This window comes from Zootoca vivipara, chromosome 2 (genome assembly GCF_965207765.1).
Source record: "Zootoca vivipara chromosome 2, rZooViv2.hap1.1, whole genome shotgun sequence".
NCBI lineage: Eukaryota > Metazoa > Chordata > Lepidosauria > Squamata > Lacertidae > Zootoca > Zootoca vivipara.
The window spans coordinates 92,608,796-92,630,196 of NC_142584.1; the positions used below are offsets into that span (position 1 = coordinate 92,608,796).

Consider the following 21,401-nt stretch of genomic DNA (forward strand, 5'->3'; position numbering starts at 1 on the left):
TCCAAGTGGTAAGAATCTCAGCTGTCATTAAAGTCATAGGAAATTTAGAGACTCATGTGAGTTTGAATATGGGCTTAAAGTTCAGCTTGCCCCCGAATGTTTACCTGGGTCTATTCAACCCTTTTGCGAAATCCCATTTGGCCAACTCTTTCCAAGACCTCATTTCAATACCCTATGGACAACAGTTATTCACATGTTATTCAAGAGGGTACAGGATGAGATGCAACATTTATATCTCGCCCAGAGCCCCTTTCCTACCCCAGCCTTCATTACCTGTCTCACAAGTCTGCTGAGAACTGTTTAAAAAAATGCTGCAGACATTGTCCTTTGACCCTGTCTGCTGCCTTTCCCCCACCTCCACAGTCTGCTAAGAGTTGGAGAGGGCGAACAAAGACACTTTTGTCACCCTATACAAAACACGAGGGTATAGGATAGGTAGCCAGATGTCCTATATTTTCCAAGACCTGTGTTAGGGGGAAGGGCTGTGGCTCAGTGTCAGAGTACCTATGTTGCATTCAGAAGGTCCCAGGTTTGATCCCTGGCATCTCCAAGTAAGGCTGAGAAAGTCTCCTGTCTGAAAGTCTGGAAAGGGATTGTCAGTCAGTGTCGATTAGTGGTTCCCAACATTTCCCCCCACGGACCACTTGAAATTTGCCAAGCAAGGATCTTGGTGGATCACTTAACGATGTTTCTGACTGTTGCAGAAATTGTAATTCCACAGAGTTCAAATTGTAATACAACCAAAGGCAATGCATGAAATAAAAGAAGCAATAAAGATCCAATATATTCGGCACAATGGACAGCTTGTCTTGTCTTCAACCACAAATGCTATGGACCACCAACAAATGCTTCCTATGTTTAATGAAGCAATCTAATCCAACCCCCTGTGCAGTGTAGGAAATCCAGCTTCTCTGCCTAGCCTCTGCTTGAAGACCTCCAGAGATGGAGAGCCTACCATCTCCTTAGGTGATTGGTTCCATTGACAAACTGCTCATGCCATCAAGACATGTCTCCTAGTGTTCCACCTGAATCCACCCCAGTCTGTTAGATCTAGCCCTGCCCTCTGGGATAGCAGAGAACAAGTTCTATGGGAAAGATATTTGAAGAACAATGTAATGTACCTTTCCAGTCTTCTTTTATCCGGGCTGAACATACCCAGTTCTTCCAATCTTTCCCCACAGGGCTTGTTCATCATCCTGCTGACCATCTTCATTTTCCTACTCTGAACACATTACAGTTTGCTAATGTCCATTTTAAGTGTGGTGCCAAAAACTGGATGTTGTACTCCATTGGCTGGACTAGTGCAGGATAAGGTAGAGCTATTGCTTCTTGTGAACTGGAAACCACAGTTCCATTTGTTCAGCCTGAAACGGCATTAGTCATTTCTGCAGTCACATCCCATAGGTGACTCGAGTTCAGCTTGGGATGGACTTACGTCCTGAGGTCCTTCTGACATATACTACTGCCAAGCCATCCTATAGCAGTGCAGTTAAATTTATTTTCCTAAATGCATTTGTCTGTTGAGTTTCATTTTGTTAATTTCAGTTTTCCATTCTGTCAAGGTCATTTTGAATGTTACCTCCATCTTCTGAAGTGTTAGCTATCTCTCCCAGTTCACCTGCAAATTTGACATCTCTAAGCTGGTATGATAAAAATGTTGATGAGTACCAACCTTAGGAAGGAACCTCAACAACATTTAATTAAGCTCAACAGCCTGAAAAACAGAACCAACTCCAGAACTCCACAGCTTCCCAGAAACGGCATTTCCCAGTTCCATGTATTGCTGAATATAATATCCTGCCATTCTGTGACAGTGTCACAGAACGATCACCTCCAATTCCACTGAAAATACGCACTCAGGGCTCCACTGTCACCACCTCCAGGTCCACAAAGAAAAAACCCATAACTCTGTAGAACCGAGAACATGAGAACCAAACAAAACTGAAAAAAGACATACCAGAAGCCAGATAACTCTGCAATAAGAAGGAAACGGAGCTTGCAGAGAGAGGGAGAGACAAGAGTAGCCTATGGTATGCCACAAATCCATTGCATAAACACCCCACAGCTCCCCTGAACGTCATAAGACCAGATGCCAGCCTCCCCAAGAGCATCTCAGAACACAGCCCCACAACAACTCGAGCAAACAGATCCCTATAGCGCTATATCTAAGACCGCACAACCCCCTCCTTTTTTCATATCGTCAACATGCCTTTGCAGAGATGATTGTGCTCACGAATAAACAGCATTCTTAGCTGCGCTGGACAAAAAAAAGCGCGCGCGCACACACACACACACACACACATGAAATTGAGCCAAAAGGGGGGGGGGGCGAGTGCAGGAGGGGTTGGGAAAGGCTACGTGAAGGAGGGGCGGAAGGAGAAGGGGTGGGATGGGATGGGGGGGGGGAGTGGGAGAAGGCAGTCCTGCGCTTTCACTAGAATCAATGCGGTAGAGGATTCCTCCCCAGCATTTTCGAGGAAGTCTGAGGCAATTAGTTCAGTCAGTAGACAGCCTGCAGCCAGCCAGTCTAGGCTGCTCCCAAGGACTAGCGGAGGAACCAAGGAAGGAGAGCGATTGCAGTAATTCCCTAGGATCTCTGCAGTTTGGGGACTTCGAAAGAGACAGACAACTGTTTGGGGGAGGCTGTGTGGTTTGCGGGTGGGCGATTTGAAATTTTGGAGGGAGGGGGAAGATAGTATTGCAACTCTCCCCCCCCCCTTTCCCCAAGAGGAGTTTTTGAGCGAGCGCTTGCTTGTGCGCGCGCGTTTTCCTTGGGGGTTTCTGCTTGTTTGGTTGTTCCTTTTTTTAAAAAAAAAATTGCCGAGAAGGCGTCGGTCGAGCGATGGGCTTCGAGCTGGACCGCTTCAGCGGGGAGGTGGACCCGGACCTGAAGTGCAACCTGTGCAACAAAGTGCTGGAGGACCCTCTGACCACCCCTTGCGGCCACGTGTTCTGCGCCGGCTGCGTGCTGCCGTGGGTGGTGCAGCAAGGCAGCTGCCCGGTGAAGTGCCGGCGCATGTCGGCCAAGGAGCTCAACCACGTCCTGCCCTTGAAGAGCCTCATCCTCAAGCTGGACATCAAGTGCGCCAACCGGGCGCGCGGCTGCGGCGCCGTGGTCAAGCTGCAGCACCTGGCCGAGCACGCCGACGCGTGCGGCTACTCGGCGGCCCGCTGCCGCCACCGGGGCTGCGCCGAGGTGCTCAACGCGCGCGACGTGGAGGCGCACATGCGCGAGGCCTGCGCGGCCCGGCCGGCGGGCTCCTGCGAGCGCGGATGCGGCTTGGCGCTCACGCACGGCGAGCGCCAGGCCGGCTCGCACTGCTGCCTGCAGGCGCTCAAGGCGCACGGCGCCGCCCTGCAAGCGCAGCTGGCCGGCCTGGAGAAGGAGCTCAAGAAGGAGGCGCTGCGGGCCGGCAAGCGGGAAAAGTCGCTCCTGGCGCAGCTCTCGGCCGCCCAGCTCGAGCTCCAGGTGACGGCGCTGCGCTACCAGAAGAAGTTCACCGAGTACAGCGCCCGGCTCGACTCCCTCAGCCGCAGCCTCGCCGCCTCGACGCCCAACAAGGTGAATCCGCTGGGAAGCCCGCCTTGGCCCCAGCATGACCCTTCCTTCCTGCTCCCCACCACCACCACCACCAAAGCCACTCGCCCTCCATCCTCTCTCAGGGCGGGGATCGGGCGCAGCAAAGAATCCTGCGGCATCCTGAACACGCTGCGCCGGTTTCTTTGGGGCAAACCTCCCCCCCCCCCTCGGTGGGCTGAAGCGCCCTCTCGCGCCTCTGAGGAAGCAAGTGGCCCAGGCAGGCTCCCCTCTCTCGCACGCACCCCGTATGGGACAGCTGCATGTTCCTGCATTGCAGGGAATTTGACTGAATGGTTCTCAGGGTCCCTTGCGTGATGCAAATGCGTTAGTCTTGAAATGAGCTGGCATAGCATGAAACTCTTAATCTCAGGGCCGTGGCTTCGAAGATGGGCAAGAAAGATGGTTGCGTTGTCGCAGGGGATTGGGCTAGCTAGATGACCCCCTTTAGTTCCTTCCAACCGAGCCAAAACTTTGGCATCCCATAGAGGGGCAAAACTCAGAAGGGTAATTACCAGCAACAACAATTAGGGGTCTTGGGACATTTTGATGTTATGATTTAAGTTGCCACAAGACCCCTGGTTGCTGCTGGTGGTGTTGGTTATACTTCTGCATCCCGCTCCCTGATGCCTCAGCTTTTGGGTCACAGGACCCAGCGTTTGCTCAGTAAGGCATGGGATCATCCTTCTAGTTTTGTCCCTTTTAAACAATTCCATAAACAGAAGGCTGCAGGGTGCGTTTGCATCCCACTTCTTTACACCTCCCATATTCAGACCCCTGGCAAAGCAGCTCCAGGACCCCTACCGGACCTCTGAGAATGTGTCATTCATCACATTCAGGCGAAAGCTAGAGGTTTGGCACTGGTGTTTTAGTGAGAGTAAATACCCCTTTGGAACGAGCACAACAAAAGGAGAAGCAGCTCCCGTTCCAAGTGCCAGACTTTTGGCATCCTGTGGTGAAAGTTGTGTTTGTGTTTGTGTTTGTGTGTGTGTGTGTGTAGATAGGTTCCGGGCAGACAGAAGGTAGACCGGAGGAGACAGGATTTTTCTTGTTTATTTTCTTCTCTTTTCCTCATTAGTAAGGCTTGGGAGTCTGCTAAGTGGTCAAACCTCACCCCCCTCCTTTCCCCTTTGAAATCTATTTTTTTTTGCCTGCCTGCCTGCCTGCCTGCCTGCCCGCCCCCCACCTCCACCTCCCTCTCTCTCCCCCTTTGCTTACAGACATGTCTGTCAGCTGCAGCTTCAGCCAGCTGGAAGGCTCAGCATGAAGGGCAAATATTTACAGCTAAGCTGCTCACCACTAACTTGGGAGAAACAGGACCTTCCTTGGAAAGGAGGGCTATAGAGAGAGGAGGGGGAAGGAGAGTACTATCAAAACATAAGAGAACTTATACAAAGTCCCCATGTTCACTGCACTACATTTTAAAAATGAAACATACTGTAATTCTTCTCATAACCGTGACAACTGGCCTCTTGGGCAGTCTTTCAGGTGCTACATTGCGGGGTTTGTTTACTGCAACATCCGTGTGTGTTTTAACACTTTAGCATTTCCTCTCAAACATGGATGAGTGCTGTTTTTCCCCCCTGGGAAGCTTTTTCATACTTTTCCAACACTCTCTTCCCACTCATGGCTACATTTGATAGATTTAGTGTTTGAGTCTTGTTTGCATGTTTTGGGTATAGAGAAAGAAAAACATTAGAAGTTGTAAAGTGGGAGGCACGGAAAATAAGTCTGTTAAGGAAATCCAGGCCACTATTTCTTTTCCACTCTCCCCCGCCCCTTAAAAGGGGACTTTTATGAACCCCAAATGGGTGTGTGTGTTTTTCTGAACTCAGCATGATATTGCATCTCTGTTAGTAACCTGAAAGCTTTCTAAATGTGACTTGTTAAATAACATAGTTCTAGAGAAGGCTTAGCATGAGCATAAGGTCCCTAGGATCAGCCATTACAGAATATGCACAGAATTTACAGAACAATAGGGCTCAGTGACAGTGTACTTGCAGGATAGATGCAGCACTATTCAGACTGATAGTTCTCCCACCTTTTCTTTTTTAAAAAAATCTATACAGAGTTTAGAAAACTCTACAGAATTTAGAGTTTAGAATTTTTTTGCACCTTTCATGGGCATCTTATGCCAATGGACAGCAGTTCTTTCAGTTAGAAAGTGTTTTCTGGTGTCCAACTTAAATCTCTTCTGTCTCACCTTCAGAGAGGGTGGAATTGGCTATCCACACCCATAAAAACCACCTGGGATAGTTCAATTGGTAGAGCATGAGACTCTTTAAGTTCATGGTCATGGGTTTGAGCCTGATGTTTGGCAAAAGATTCCTGCATTGCAGGGGGTTGGACTAGATGGACTAGATAGGCCTCATGGCCCTTTCCAACTCTACGATTCCATTATTATTATTAGCCTCTAAGCCCTATGCAGATGTTCCAAAACCAGCTGCAATCATTGTATGGGGAAGGGAGTAAGATTGCCCCCCCCAACTTCCCCTGTCCCCAACCCCAATGTATTGATTACCCCTTGAGTACAAGCATACAAGTTGTATGTGCATATCTGTAGAATTCCTCCTGTCTCCGTATGTTCCTTCTGCCCTTTGTTCACATTGCTGGCCCTAATCCTATTATGCCTGTGATGCTGATATGTAACATCACTTCTACAACCTGAACTGGCCTTTTCTACATATTGCTGCATTGCTGACTTCACCTTCATTCAAAGCAGATCCTAAAGCGGTTCTCCTTTTATGAGATGCCTGCTGCTTGGGTGACAGTGCCAAAGCGTTGCTAGTTCCTTCTGCTAGTGCTGAGGTCTGCGCTCAGCCCCTACCACTGGTGCATGAATATTCATTGTTTATCCATCTGCTAGTGGCTATCTTCCACTTGCAGATGTGGTATGTCCCTGCCCTTACCCCCTGTGTTAAACAGCAACCATTTCAAATGTCTTCCTTGTTTGCTTGGAATAAGACTGTGTTTTACTTACATTGGTGCACACCATCACTGTAGATAAAGTTGACTCACATTTGGGTTGCTGATTTCCATTGAGTTCCTGCTAGGGTGCCCCTTCCTGATGTGAAACCAGCGTCTGGATACCCATGAGAGAGTGTGAAATGCACACAGCTTCCTTAATTTCCCTGTGCCCTAAGCACTTGAAATTTTTGAAGGTTGATTCTGCAATTCACAGTTGCTAAGGAAGCAAGCTGTGTGCATCTCATAGTATGTTTTTGTGAGTGTCCAGACATGGAGTGATCTCATCACTGGACCATGTAATGTCTGAATCAACTTTTGGTCTTTGTAACTGTTCTGCGGCATTATTAGATTACTCAACTGGGCGTTTTAGTTGCTATTAAAAAGAAAAAAAAAGCTCCTAGCCCCCCAGATAGTGTCTACAGTATGCAGTGTGTGCAGCAATGTTTTCATCAGATTTATGGACACAGCTGGTTAACATGGCTGTTTGTTTTCAGGCTGTCTACAAAAAGGCTGTTATGCACTTTTCAGAAAAAGGCAGCGTGTAATCTGCAGAAAGCCAAAAGGTGTCATGTCACCACAAAACTGTGGTGTAGTGCTCAATCAATTACATGTCTTTCACAGCCTTTCGGGCAACTATCCAAGATTAACAGTTTCAGCCAGAAGAAGTGCAATTAGAAAATATACATCTTTGTGCGCTGGAGAATTGTGAAGGAAGACCAGCATGGGGATTGTCCTGCCACATGGCTCGCTTCGCTGGCGTGTGTATGGGGAGGGAATGGCTTGCTTCCAGTATTTTGATCCCTGGATTATTTAATCAGACAGCGATGTCAACATAGTTGTGTGCTGCAAAGGGCAAAGGATATAAGCAAGTGCCAGGCATGCACGCTGGGCTCAGGGATTTTGTAGATTCTGAAATATTCAGGCTAGCTGTAGCACCTAATATAAAACAGTGTTGTTCAGTAGATTCAACCGCTATGGTCTTACAACATCAAAACCCAACTTGGTAATGCTACAATTTGGATTGGGAGAATTTTGCGAACATCTTAATTTCCTTAGGCTCTTATCTCTAATCAGATGCCTATGTAGTCCAAACCCTACAGATGATTTGGAGCTTCCACTTCCAGCTACTGTGGTTTCCTGCCCAAGACATGTGGGACAAGACCATTTTACTACTGCTTTGAAAACATTTCTACCAAATAGTTAGTTCAAGGCTTACTGAAAAGAGGCCATAGTGCCCTGAAATCCTGCCTTCTCACTTTGTCTAAGACCATCAGATTGTACATTCTGCCTTTTAATATCTAGAAATATTAGTCACACAACACATGGCTGTCCTGACATGATTGGCGGTTCCAGTGCCATGCTATATGCTAAGCTGTTGTGCTGGTACTGCAGTCGTGTTGCTCCATCTTGGGCACAGCATGACTCCTAGGGTTGAGCCACTTTGTTATTTTAGCTTTTAGTCTGTGTTAACTGGTACCATGTTCATGTGTCCCTTTTAAAAAAATTATCCAGAAGTATTTCTGCCTGTGCCGTCAGTGCAATAAGAAACCCTCACAAATTGAATTTTAGGGAGTTTGTACAATCAATGATACAAAGTACTTGGAGGAGGGAGTGCTAAGTGGGCTTGGCATGTGACTGACAAGTGAATTTTAAGGAACAACAGAATCTAGAGGGTTCTTTGTTTCGTATATCTTTCAGGCACAACATCTAGCCAGGGAATAAGTCTGATAGCCAAGGTGTTCAAAACTATTCTAAGTCTGCAATTCAGTAACATGGAAGCAGTCTCCATATTTAACTCAGTTAACTCAGTTACTTCAGGATTGCATTCTAAGGGCACTATACCTGTATAATTCTCTTCTTCTCTTCATAATTTACCTGATGAACCCAACCATTGAATTGGAAGCAGAACTTTCCCATTTTCTGTATACTTAAATGGTGCTTCCCCTATTACTGGCAACTGGTAAATTACCCAGAAACCTTCTGTGACTCAGTGGTGAAACTGAACCTAACCTATTCTAATGGCATTGGCTGAGAAATGAGCAAAGTTATGTTTTTACTCAAGAAATGAGAACACTCCCAGTTTTGAGAATCCAATGTAGAAGGTAGCTTCCTAGCTCCAAAATACTCAGCTGGGATCTGAAGCAATTTCCAGAATTATGTTTAAGAGCTTGACTCAGCTGTGGGAAAACAGCATGCCAGAACGATCAGATTTGTTGTAGAATCAGATGATCTGAGCTGGGTGGGGATAAGCATGACAATTTGCAATAAAGTGCTTTAAAATAATAATAATTTAGAGTGACTGACAGACAGTGGTAAGTTGTAAAGGCGGGGACTCTTTTAAGAGCTGTTATTTAAAACGGCATTAATATCAAGATGTGAATTTCAAAAGGGCTGTTGGAGCAACAAGTTGCAAGTCCCTTGTGTCGTGGTGCTTTAGACGCACATCTGCTAGAATTATCACCCAGTTTCCTCCCTTGTATAGTAAAATGCAAACAGCGGGTCAGTTATGGATGTGCATGGCAAGCTAGCAGAAACCTTTTAAAATGCTTCGGAAGTTTGTTTGTTTTTAACTGCCAAATATTGTGTTGATTTTTATTTTATTTTTTTAAACTAGCTGGTTGATGCATTGCAGATCTTTCTATTTCTCACTCTTCCCCACCATTCTTCTTTTGCTGAGAAACAATCCAAATCAAGAATAGTAAGGAAAACTTTTTCTTCGAACTTTAATTACAGCTACCATCCTGAGTGCAGTCACAGGGTTTTGTGACAATAACGTTCTTATGTTTCCATTTCTGAACTTATTAGACCTTAAAAGTGGCCTCACAGGACTGGAAGTTTTTGCCTTGAAATATTATCTGACGTCTGGGCCAGGGGGTTTCCGGGAAAACAGTTTCACCTCTTATTTCACTGCTCTCCTTTTAGAAGAGTTGATCGTGCTAGAAAGCCAGTAAAGGCAGCAACAGAAAAGAAAAGAGCTGGGTATTTCTTGAGGCTGATTTTTGATGCACAATCCTGTATAGGTCCACTCAGAAGTCTTAAGTCTCATTTACAGTAGTTCAGCTGGGCTTACTACAAGGTACAGCAAACTCGAAACTTATGTGGGGTTTATGTTCCAGGGATAGAGCATAAAGCCCAAATCTTGTATAGTCCAAACTCATTGGATGCAATGGTGGTTGGGATCGCCAAAATCTTATTTCCTGGATGCCTGACCCCTTTCTATTTTGTAAAATAAATAAATAAATGCCAAGTGTGTAAAGCTGAATGTGCATAAGTTGTGGGTCTACTGTCAATGGCTACAGGATTTCAGCTTCAGTGTTACAAATGAGACACGAATCAATCCGTTATGGGGAAAGGAATCTGATTGAAATAAGTGAGACTTGCTTCTAAGTAAATAGGATTTGGGGGTAAGAATACACTGTGCCTTGCTCTACCACTAAACAACATTATAGTCCCAAGTATAAACTGCTGTGCAGTTTTACAAGTTAATTTGGATCTCTAGATTTCTGTAATTTATACCAGCTGATACTAGCTCTGGGCTTTTTTCTTTCATAGGAGTGACAGGAAAATATATGATGGCTTGAGCAACTCAGCAGAATGTTTCTCAATGTTAATATAGTTTGACTGACAGCTTCACGCTGAAATGCCAAAACGGTGGGGGGGGGAAGGAAGCCAAGCTTAAAACATCTGCATTGCGTTATTAGGCAACTATTGTAATTTATGCCATTAATTGGATATGGAAACCAGACATGTAAAATAACTTCCTGAAATTTGTGTTTGTTTATAACATTTTCATCTTTATAGAATCATAGAATTGTGGATTCTGAAGGGACCACGAGGGTCATCTAGTTCAATCCCTTGCAATGCCACAACCTTTTGCCCAGTGTGGGGCTCAAACCCTTAACCCTGAGATTAAGAGCCTCATGCACTGCCAACGTGAGCTATGGTGTCTGGGATGATGCAAGGTTTACGTGGCTGCCTTTTTTCTGTTTGTTTTTTCCCTAGCAGGGAGGTTGCAGAGGCTGGTGATGTGCACCTGATTATCATCACCCCAGATTAAATTTTAAGATGGCTTAGACTGAAAATTTAAATAATCAAATTTAGTATTTTGAATGGCTTTCGATCATAATTCTTCATTAATAATAATAATAATAATAATACAGCGGTGCTTTATACCACTATACTGTATACATAATACTTTACAAAGAACAGATATGGTTGGCCCCTGTGAGACAGCATTTTAAAAAAATTAAGATCTTTACAAGTTGTAATATTTATGTTAAAAATGCACACTGCTTTAGTCCAAAACAATGTTTAACTCATGGTGGGAATTGAACTGTCTAAGTTGTGAAGGTTCATGGTTGCCACAATCAACCAGGCAGTTATCTGGGTGTGTGATTGTCCATAGCAAATGTTAAAGATACCCACTTGCCATCATCTTTACATAATAATAGTGTTGGTGGGGAGACAGCCCATTGAGAACTGAGCGTTCATAATGATAATTGAGTATCAGCTGCAAAATAATAACGGAAAACTGGGTTGAGCAGAATGAATTAGCTTTCTTATAGTATAAGTCTAATCACTTAGTTTAAAACAAAACATGCATTCTCTCTTCAGTATGCAGCAATGAATTGTGCTTTACTTCTTTATTATTTTCATTAAATCCCACTATAGGGGCAAAAGTACCCAGGCAATCAGGGCATTTACTGTTGATGGTTAAATAATAACCAGGGAGCTTGCTGTTCCAGTGGCTTGAAGGATGCATGACTTCTTCAAGCACCCAAATAGTTGGAACATACAAACTACACATGGTTTGATCCAAAGCCAGTTGAGGGGGTCATAAGTATTCTCCATGGTTCCAAAAAGCTTTATGATCAGGCTGCTATGATGCATAATAGTTGGTGTTTACTTTTTTAAAATATATTCCTGGCTGGAGCTGATGGACATTGGAGTCCAACATCATTTGAAGGGTAACAGGGCCGTCTGCCCCCCTCCCCCATTCAAAGCACAGGCGGACGGATAATGCATGCAGTGAGAATTTACAGTGGGGAAAATACGATGGGAAGCAGGCTTTGGGGAAGCCAGAGCCTGATGATATAGTTCTGCTCATTCTAAAAGAAACTTAGATTTCATTGTATCATTTATATTTATTTAAAAACAGAGGTTAAAGTTACTGAGCTGCACCAGTTTACATTACCTTCTTCAGATATACAGGGCTTGGTCCTTTATCATTTGTTTCTTTTCATTTCTCTACTTTCTTAGTGTCATTTCATTCAAGTCAGTGAACTTCCTTTGGCACAGAAATGGGTGGAGGGATACGTCAGTTGTTGTATTCTTTGGTATTATTGGTGGGAGATTAAAAAGTACTAGAAGAATCCTCCAACTCTCCCAGGAAATAAAATGCTGCCACTTAATGAATCGGATCAATTCCCCATCGAGCACAGTAACGCCAACCCTGAGTGGAGTGCGTCTTGAACTCTGCTCTCCAGGATCTCAAGTAGAAGTTGTTCCCAGACCTGCCACCTGATACCCTATTAAGTGGAGCTGAAAGAGCTCAGACTTGAATCCTCATACATTCGAAGCATGCATTTTCCTTCTGAGCTATGGCTTCTCCCTTTCAGAATTGAGAAAGGGGGATGTTATGCTAGCACATGGCATTCCTATATTTGGGAACAAACTCTGCAGCAGACCAAGGCGACTTGGTCAGGAAACTGCTTCATAGCATGCATGCATTATTATTTCTGTAATTAAATGTATTAAACATTAACGGAGAGTTTCCCCACAGAGCTTTCCTGTAGGATCCAAAATACTTATTGATAGATGCAGTACTGAGAAGGCATATGCATACTAATGATTATTAAACTTAACTTTCTTGGTCTAAGGGGAAGGGAAGTTGTCATTTACACAATCAACATTCCTACAGATGCTTTGTTAGTAATGCCATTCCACTTCCTGGAACTTTCTTTCATAGGCACACATTATTCAGTTGTAACAACTGAATGCAGTCAAACCACTGTGAGTTTTTTTGGTGTGGTGGCTAATCTTGTAGACACTGTGGTGTGAGGTAAGTTAGTGGAATATCAAGCATAGCATCTATTTCAAAGGGCTTCCTGGATTTGGTGAGGCTAATTGCCAGAATTGTGTAAAAATGGTTGTGTGCGTCAGTCTTTGGTATGGAGAATGTCTACACAGCTTTTGTCTGCTATCATACTTGGTGCCTTCTTTATCAATTGCTTCCTAATTTATCTATTTTTTTATTTAAAAAAATCCCTTCCCGCATCCATAGAGATTTAGTGCAGGCACCCCCCAACCTTCGGCTCTCCAGATGTTTTGGACTACAATTCCCATCATCCCTGACCACTGGTCCTGTTAGCTAGGGGTCATGGGAGTTGTAGGCCAAAACATCTGGAGGGCTGCAGGTTGGGGATGCCTGATTTAGTGCAAATGTCATCTCAATAAATAAAATGCATACAGCCAGGAAGCAGATGTGGAAGGAGGGCAAGAGAGAACATAATAAGTCCTTGCATTGAGAGTATCTGCGATGGAGAACCCAGCTGTATTCACTCAATTACTGCTGATTGTGAACCTCCATCCATGTTTATCTCAGGGAGTTGAGCTTTTCCAGTAACCACAACCAGTAACTTTGGCTTATGTATCACCAGCACCCCAATCTACTCAGTAAGAATTTCAGGATGATAAAAACTAGCAACAGCTTCCTTGATCCAGTACTGAACCTTCAGGAAAACTTGATTCTCAAACGATTCACTGGAATCTGCGGAGAAAAAAATACAGCTCTATGTCCTCAAGTGTTTTTATGGGTAGAAGCCCTCATCAAACACCAGCTTTTAATGTCATTTTTATGAAGAAAAGCCTGCCCTAAGCGTGCCAGTGTTCAAAGAGTTAAATTGACTTTCCCTGTTCTTTATAGGGTGAAGAGACTAAAGCGCTGACGCTTGTTCTTCATCGTGATTCTGGGTCTCTTGGATTTAATATAATTGGTGGTCGGCCATGCATGGTATGTTAATCATTGATGTATATTTGTGTTTCTTATTAGTATTGAGACCTTTTTTTGCAGTGGAGGGGATCCTGTTTGGCACATATTCTGCTCTAGAAAGTATTATTTACATGGGCTATCTTCACTTGAACAAATGCTACCCCTATGGATTGTGGTACATTCGTGCCTCATGATGTGCCATATGCATCTGGTTGGTCGCTGTTGAGAGCAAGGATGCTGGACTAGGTGAGCCTTTGGTCTGTTCCACCAGACCTTTTACTTTCATCTTCTGTAATAGCATAGGGGTATTCCATCATACACAGTATGTGGCGTGTTCTGTCTCTGCTGAACAAGATAATGGCTCAGTCTGCACATAATGCTAAGCCAAGCAATAGCTAAGTGCGAACGCACAGGCTCCCAGAGGGGAGACTGCAGCCACTTTGCTCTCCTTCCGGTCCTGTTGCGAGCTTAGATATGGTTTGTCTTCGCTTCCTGTCTGAACCTGAGTTTGACTACATGCTAAGCCAAACCGTGACTTAGCTCACAGCTGCAGGAGGACCAGAGGATGAGGAGAATGGCCTCCATCCATCTTGTACAGGGTTCGAAATTATTAGGGTGCCAGGCGCATTTTGCACCGAAAGATTCTCCTGTTTGCGAGCACCTCAAAAAGTCTGGGTGCCATTTTTTATCTGCCTGGCTGACATTCAAGGATTACTGAAATGTATTTGCTTTGAAGCCTCGAGGTATATACAGTACATGTCAAGGATAGACGATATATTAAGGAGTTTAACAATAAAGAGTAGAAGCAAAATAAAAAAATGAAGAAGTGTGCATGCCCACGAAAGCTCATACCAAAATAAAAACTTAGTTGGTCTTTAAGGTGCTACTGAAGGAATTTTTTTATTTTGCTTCGACTCAGACCAACACGGCTACCTACCTGTAATAAAGAGTAGAGTGTTTTGAAAACTCAAGTATGGTACCAGGATTTTTTATTGTAAACACCAAATTAAACATGTATTAACAATTTCTGGTATTAACAATGTGTCACTTAAGTGAATTGCGTATTAGTTCATACTTATCAAAATAATAAATAAAAAGTGTTGCCGACCCCCCACCCCCACCCCGTGGCGACTAGATGTTCTGTTTTGGCACCCACAACCCAGGTCCCAGAAGCCATTTGGCTCCTAGCTTTTCTATCCCAGTTTCTAACACTTGTCTCTGGGATACCATGCATTCACCCTAAACTGTGGTTTCTTAGACATTGTGTGCAATCTGTATGATTATATTTAGTTTGGGACTTCATTATTTCACCTCAGCTTTTGCTTGCCCTGGGCTTGGGCCTCTTGTAGCTTAAAACAAACTCTTCATATTTATTGGTTGTTGTTGTACTGTACGAACAAAATCAACAGACCTCCAAGTCTGCCTTGTAATGTATGAAAGGAGGGAGGCTTATTTTCCTGTATAAAGGTTTCTTTGAAATAATTTGGCAAGCTTGTTGGCTATTGCTTTAATTAAACCATTTCCTTGTATTTAGCAGCATTTTAATGACACTTCTGTGCAATCTCGTTGATGCTGTTAAAGATCCCTAAAGATGTTTACCCAATTAACAAATGTCACTTGATAGATTTATCTCGTTCACTGGTATGTAGTTATAGATGGGATTGGGTTGGGAATTGTCACATACAGCGGAATCCTGTGCGTGTTTAATCAGAAGTAAGTTATGTTTCGGTCAATAGAGTTTATTCCCAGGTACATATGACTAGAATTGCAGCATAAACCACATATTATGCTATTATATACTTAGCCGCTGAACTGTTACAGATTAGTCTTTCCATTTTACAGCCCAATGAAAGTATGGACTGTTCAGAATCTTTAGGGAATTGGATCAGCCGTAACGAACAACAATTATGTAACACTCTGCTGCCAGACTCATACTTTTCTCTTTTTTTGCAGGGGGGAGTGACATTATAAGCACCATCTCTCCACCCTGCATTGAAAAAGCTTAAAATATGCAGCTATTGTACTTATAGAACAACTTTTTTTCCTAAAGTCACAGGGTTGAGCCAAATGCTCTCCTATTTTGCTTTTTGTCATGTGTAGTGAGTTTTGTCCCATGACTGTTTGCAGACATTCTTTACCCTTTCTTTCTTTCTACTTCTTCACTGTCATTTCTCCACAAGTAATCCCAGCAAGTTAGGGAACCTGTTCTGGATACGATGGTGCCGAGCTCCTGCGCAGCCAGTCAGTTTTTATTATATCTGACCTTAGTCGCTAAATGAAACCCATCTAGAGTGAAGGCAATATTCATGTATACGTTAGAGCAGTTTTTCCCAATTTATTTTTTTGCAACAATGAAACACTTTTTCAGTCCTGATGTAGAAGGGCGAACCCCTTTTTTCACCAATCAGTATTTCAGCTCAGTTCTATGCAGCAATCTTCAGCTTACATAAGAAGCTGCCTTCTACTGAACCACACCACTCGTCCATCTAGCTCAGCTTTGTTTATACAGTGGTACCTCGGTTTATGAACACAATTGGTTCCGGAAGTCTGTTCATAAACTGAAGCGTTCATAAACTGAAGCGAACTTTCCCACTGAAAGTAATGGAAAGTGGATTAATCTGTTCCAGACGGTCCGCGGAGTACTTAAACTGAAGCGTTCATAAACTGAAGTGAACTTTCCCATTGAAAGTAATGGAAAGTGGATTAATCCATTCCAGACGGGTCCGCGGCGTTCGTAAACCGAAAATTCGAAAACCGAGGTGTTCATAAACCGAGGTTCCACTGTACTAACTGGCAGCACCTGTCCAGGGTTTGAGACCTTCTACATGCAAGGCAGATGCTCTGTACATAGATCTGTGAGGTCTTGGAGCAACACAAACTTATTCTAAACTTTATAGTTCCCCTAACAGACAGGAGCTGTGTTACCAATGCCGAAATCTAAATGCTGTTCCTTAATAAGCATTCTTCCAAACCTTACCTGTGCTGTGTGCCCTCCTCTCCTTTCACCACTATTCTTACCCAGTAGGTTTAGGTTGGAGTGCCCTGTGGGTGACGATAGAACTGCAAAAGGGGAATGGCCTATCGCTCAGTGGCAGAGACCATGCTTTGGGAGCAGAACATCCCAGGTTCAGCCTCTGGCATCTGTAGGTAGGGCTGGGGTAGATTCACATGGCTGATAAAAGGAACTGTCAGATATTTTTTATTATAAAAAAAAACCAAGGGAGCAGACTCCAGCAACAGATTAAACAACAACAACAACAACAACCCAGTAGCTGACTATTGGAACCAAAAACTCCAAGTCTGTAAATCACAACAGTGGTGGGCAGGGTTCTGGTAAAAAACTACAGTTAAATGCTATGAAGACATGGGAGAAGAGGACGTCCCCTGGCACCCAGCAGGAAAGGGATCTGGTAAACATGTCTGGGGAGTGAGTTCCACAGGTTAGATGCTGCCAAAGAAATGGGTATTTCTTCCGGAAGACATGGATCTTGGGTCAAAGGCAGAGGCACCTGGTGATCGGCCTCAAGTGAGGTTCATGTGGGGAAGGATGGCTCTCTCTTCTCTTACACCTCTGCCTTTAGGTGAGACCACTGGTGGGCAGAGGAATGGAAGAACCTCACATTCCCTCGCTTTCTGTTTTATCTGGAAAATCCGAAATGGTGCCACCTTTGAATAGTGGCAAGGTAAACACCTACCTGTCTGTGGCTGCGTTTGGCATTTACCCACAGAAAGTGTGAGCGTGCTATACTTCTGGGGCACTGGGCAGCAGTGTACTGAAATGTCCATATGCCGTGCAGTGCTTAAAATGGTGACCAGTGCCATGAATTCAACATGCTTCAATCTTAACCAGTGTTTACATTCTTCTTTCCTTCCCCTCCCCACCCCAATTTTCTTTCTCCTCAAAGGACAATCAAGACGGCTCATCTAGCGAAGGAATTTTTGTCTCCAAAATAGCAGACAGCGGGCCTGCTGCCAAAGAAGGAGGGCTGCAGATTCACGACAGGATTATTGAAGTAAGAATGCTATGTTGGATCATTCCTGATGGGCAGAATTCCCTCTCTATTCTTTTGTATACGGGATACCTAAGGATCTCTGGCCTGGGAGAGTTGTGATGTGGGTAGCAGAGGCTAAAAGACCGGGCAGCTCAAATATGCTCAACTTGCTTCAATGCTGACCTTCCTGGCTTTAGGTACAGTTCTTATCTAAATATAGAGGCCAGATTATGGAAGGTATGTGCATGTCCTGCCATTTTGAGGAGCTAGCATGTACTTGGTATGCTGCAGTTATTTCTTTCTGAAGCTGTTGGAGACGTGAAGTTATTTAGTTAAAACCATATGTGAAGGCAAGTATCTGTTGTGAGAACTGTGACTTTATTTAGCTTGGTTTCTAAGGCATTTTTTTTTTCAAGAGGACCAAAATGTTTTGAACAGATGATAAAGGACAGAAGCCCCTGTTAAGTGAGCTTTTAAAGCACATTGTGTTGAGCTTTCCTGAGAAATTCCTTGAAGGGTTACTGGGCAGTCTTTTTTTTTATTTTTAAGTTCATAGTCTGGAGTTCTTCCCATTTTGACTGTTTGAAAAAGTTGTTCCTGTTGTCAAGATCATTACTTAAGATGATAGTTTGAGCTTAAGGGGAATGTTTGATTTATGGAACGGAAATCGGCTAACTGCAAATCAGATTCCATTGTTGTCTATATTAGAATTTGTTCATTTTCTTTCACTGTTGCAAAAGCGGGGAAGTTGGGGGACTATTTTGATTTTGATTTAAAGAAAAGTGCTGCTTTTGTAGCCAAAGATAGCATGGAACAGCCAGTTTCCCCAAGACGTGGAATTCCTTTGCTCTTATGTTCTGCAAATGAGCAATAAACAGCTGTTAAAGATTTTCTGTTGGCAAAGTGTGATATATATATTTGCTATATTCTGCGTGGATAAAGAAAATTGCATTCAACAGTTTTTTTGTAAGAGGAGAAAATACTATGGAGAACATTTTGTGCTAGAAAGCATGTTTAAAGGTGCAAATGGAGCAAGCCAACACAGTGGGGGGGTTTTTGTAAAAAAAATTCAACTGATGTCAAGTTATAATAAATTTTGCAGCAGAGTATCTGCAAAAAAAGAAAAAACACCCTACTAGTTGGTGGGCATTCATGCAATCCTTTCAGTGTAAAATGTTTTGAATTGTAGGACCAGAAAATATATTTGTTCCCTTCACACACTCCATTAGCGGTGGATGTTTGTCAACTATGTAATACTTGGGGACATGCACAAAAAGTGTGCCATCTCTGATTATCTTGTTAATATTGTGCAATATGTAGAAGCAGGATGGAGGCTCAGGTGTGTGGCAAGAGACGAAAAACGGTAGAAAGGCTATATATGAAGCAAGGTAAAGTGAGCCCAGAATAGGAAGGCTCCTGACATTTGCCTTCTTGAGACTCCTCAGATTAAAGCTGAATGCGAACAATAGTTGAAGGTGGTATGATAAAGGCATTTCTGCATGCTGTATAATCTGTGCAAATTTACTTGAAAGTAAGCCCCATCATGTTCATGTAGGAGCAGGGAGATGTTAATCTTCATTCTGAAGAAGTAAATCATACAGACACCCTTTCATCGTCTTTGAATGTAGGTGCTTGTGAAAAATAAACTGGCTATGAAAATAACAGTATAGGTGTGTGTTTCCTTCTACAAAGGAACAGCTTGTAAACCACTACAGAATTTTACATGTACTGATTAGCTTTCAGCTATGCATATCCACATGCACAGTGATGAAGCTCGCCTTAATAAGTTACTCTCCTGAAACAAAAACAGAGTATCTCTGCAGTTTAAAGGCCGTTCATTTGTGCCATAATATTAACAGTTGGTGATGATTCTCACTCCCCAAAGTGGGTTTGTAGCGACCAAAGAGTAGAATTTGAGTTCTGTGCATGTACAGAAAAATGTTAAAAGAATAGTGGTACTAGAGGGGGGAGGGGATAAATAAGCATCATCATCAATTTCCTGTGTGTGTCCACTGAGGAGAAATCTTCAGGCTTCAAAGGCTCATGATGCCTGTATAAGTTATCTTCAGTGCATTGCGATAGCCTTAGCAGGAAGAGGGAGCTTGTGATGGTTGAACGTTTGAACCATGTTTTATCTCTTTAATGTCCAAACACATTAACGCTATCTGGACTCCCTCACAGAATCCAATCTAATGTCCGAGGGCAAAGATACATTTCAAAGGTGACCTTGTCCAGCTGAATAAAAGAATGTGGAGCTAAGGAATAGTGATGTCACTGTAGTTATTAATCAGTCGACGAAGGTGTCTTCTGCTGAGCAATTGAAACATATTATATTAGATTTATTGATCTGGGTCCTAGTTTTATCATCCTGGCTAACTAGCAGAGTGGAGACAGCAATCTACTCTGTAGAACAGCAAGACAGAGTGCTGTCTTTTAAATAGCAAGTTACAGTGCAGTTTACCCCATTTTGCTCATCAGCAGTATCCATTCATCCAGGTTCCACTAAATGAATGCAGGTTGTATATAAGCAGTTCTTTGCATGTGGTAATGATAATATCTGAAGGTGCCTGTGCATATGAAATAAGACTGTTTAAAAGTGTGTGGCAATGTCTTTGGCTGGTTTAATACTCTATACAGCAGGCATCCCCAAACTGCGGCCCTCCAGATGTTTTGGACTACAATCCCCATCATCCCTGACCACTGGTCCTGTTAGCTAGGGATCATGGGAGTTGTAGGCCAAAACATCTGGAGGGCCGCAGTTTGGGGATGCCTGCTACAGTTTATTGCCCTACACAGGTTTCCCATAAACATGCTAATCTGGGACACACTGTTCCTCTATACTGGTGTACATGTTGTTATCCAAAGTGTGGATTGTACAGGGTGAGTCCTTTAAAAGAGGCCCCGTGGATACAGAGTACACATGTTCCACGGGGGCCTCTTTTAAAAGACTCGCCCTGTAGTTGGCATCACTAAAAATAATTAAAAAACTACTGTCTGGTAACCAAGGGCAAGTCTTGACTATAGGACCTGGTTCATTTGGAATGAAACAGTCTACAAGACTGGTTGGATATAATGCTAAGACAGGGAGGAGTAAAGTGGTGCCATTAATTATGATTAACCATGATATGCAAACAAGGCCAATGCCAGGATGATCCTGGAGCAATCTTCAAAATGTAAAAGAAGAAGAAAACTAAATAGCAGAATTTGCAAGCTTTAATGGTATGCTCCGGGGGGGGGGGGGGCTGTACTGCAGTTCAGACAACTAAGAACAAGTTGTGGTATTTCAGATATCCTATGCATTGTGTGGAAATGGCATCCCACCTAGCCCACTTCCAGCTACCCTGTTTCTCATATTTTAAGACATACCCATAAAATAAGCCATAGCAGGATTTTTAAGCATTCAAGGAATATAAGCCATACCCCGAAAATAAGACATAGTGATAGGCGCAGCAGCAATGCCGGCCGCTGCAGGAGGAGGAGGAAAAAAAAAAGACATCCCTTGAAAATAAGCCATAGTGTGTTTTTTTGAGGATAAAATAAATATAAGACGTGTCTTATAATATGAGAAACATGGTATAGTTTGGAGCTCGCTCTAATGACGCAATCATTAATGACGCAGGCTATAATGACGCTATCAAGCCATACTAAATAACTCTGAAGCCTGCTGATTTCTGTGCCAGAATAAGACACGTGCTTCCATCTTTTGCACTAAAGAGAGTTAAAAGTGCTTAGCTTTGCTTGGATTGCACCTTAAATAATTCAGAACCTGCTTTCAAGTCAAGTTAAGTGATTAGTGTCTATTGTGGAATGGATCTGTCTTGATAACCGATTCATAATTAAACATGTGTCTTGTTAACGGATATGTGATGATGTC

The 21,401-nt window shown here is 43.4% G+C and overlaps 1 protein-coding gene across 3 annotated transcripts in view; it reads left to right on the forward strand.

The window, feature by feature from the left end:
• The first annotated feature begins 2,346 nt into the window (after positions 1–2,346).
• PDZRN3 (PDZ domain containing ring finger 3) overlaps positions 2,347–21,401 on the forward strand; it is a 187,737-nt gene continuing 168,682 nt past the window's right edge. The window contains exons 1-3 of one of the 3 annotated variants that reach the window (XM_035106613.3): positions 2,347–3,562; positions 13,470–13,556; positions 17,441–17,548. In XM_035106613.3, the coding sequence (XP_034962504.2) occupies positions 2,843–3,562; positions 13,470–13,556; positions 17,441–17,548 (915 nt within the window). In that variant the 5' untranslated portion in view covers positions 2,347–2,842. Of the gene's footprint in view, positions 3,563–13,469; positions 13,557–15,229; positions 15,249–17,440; positions 17,549–21,401 lie in introns of those variants that run through there. The other 2 variants (XM_035106614.3, XM_088662385.1) reach the window with 2 other exon arrangements.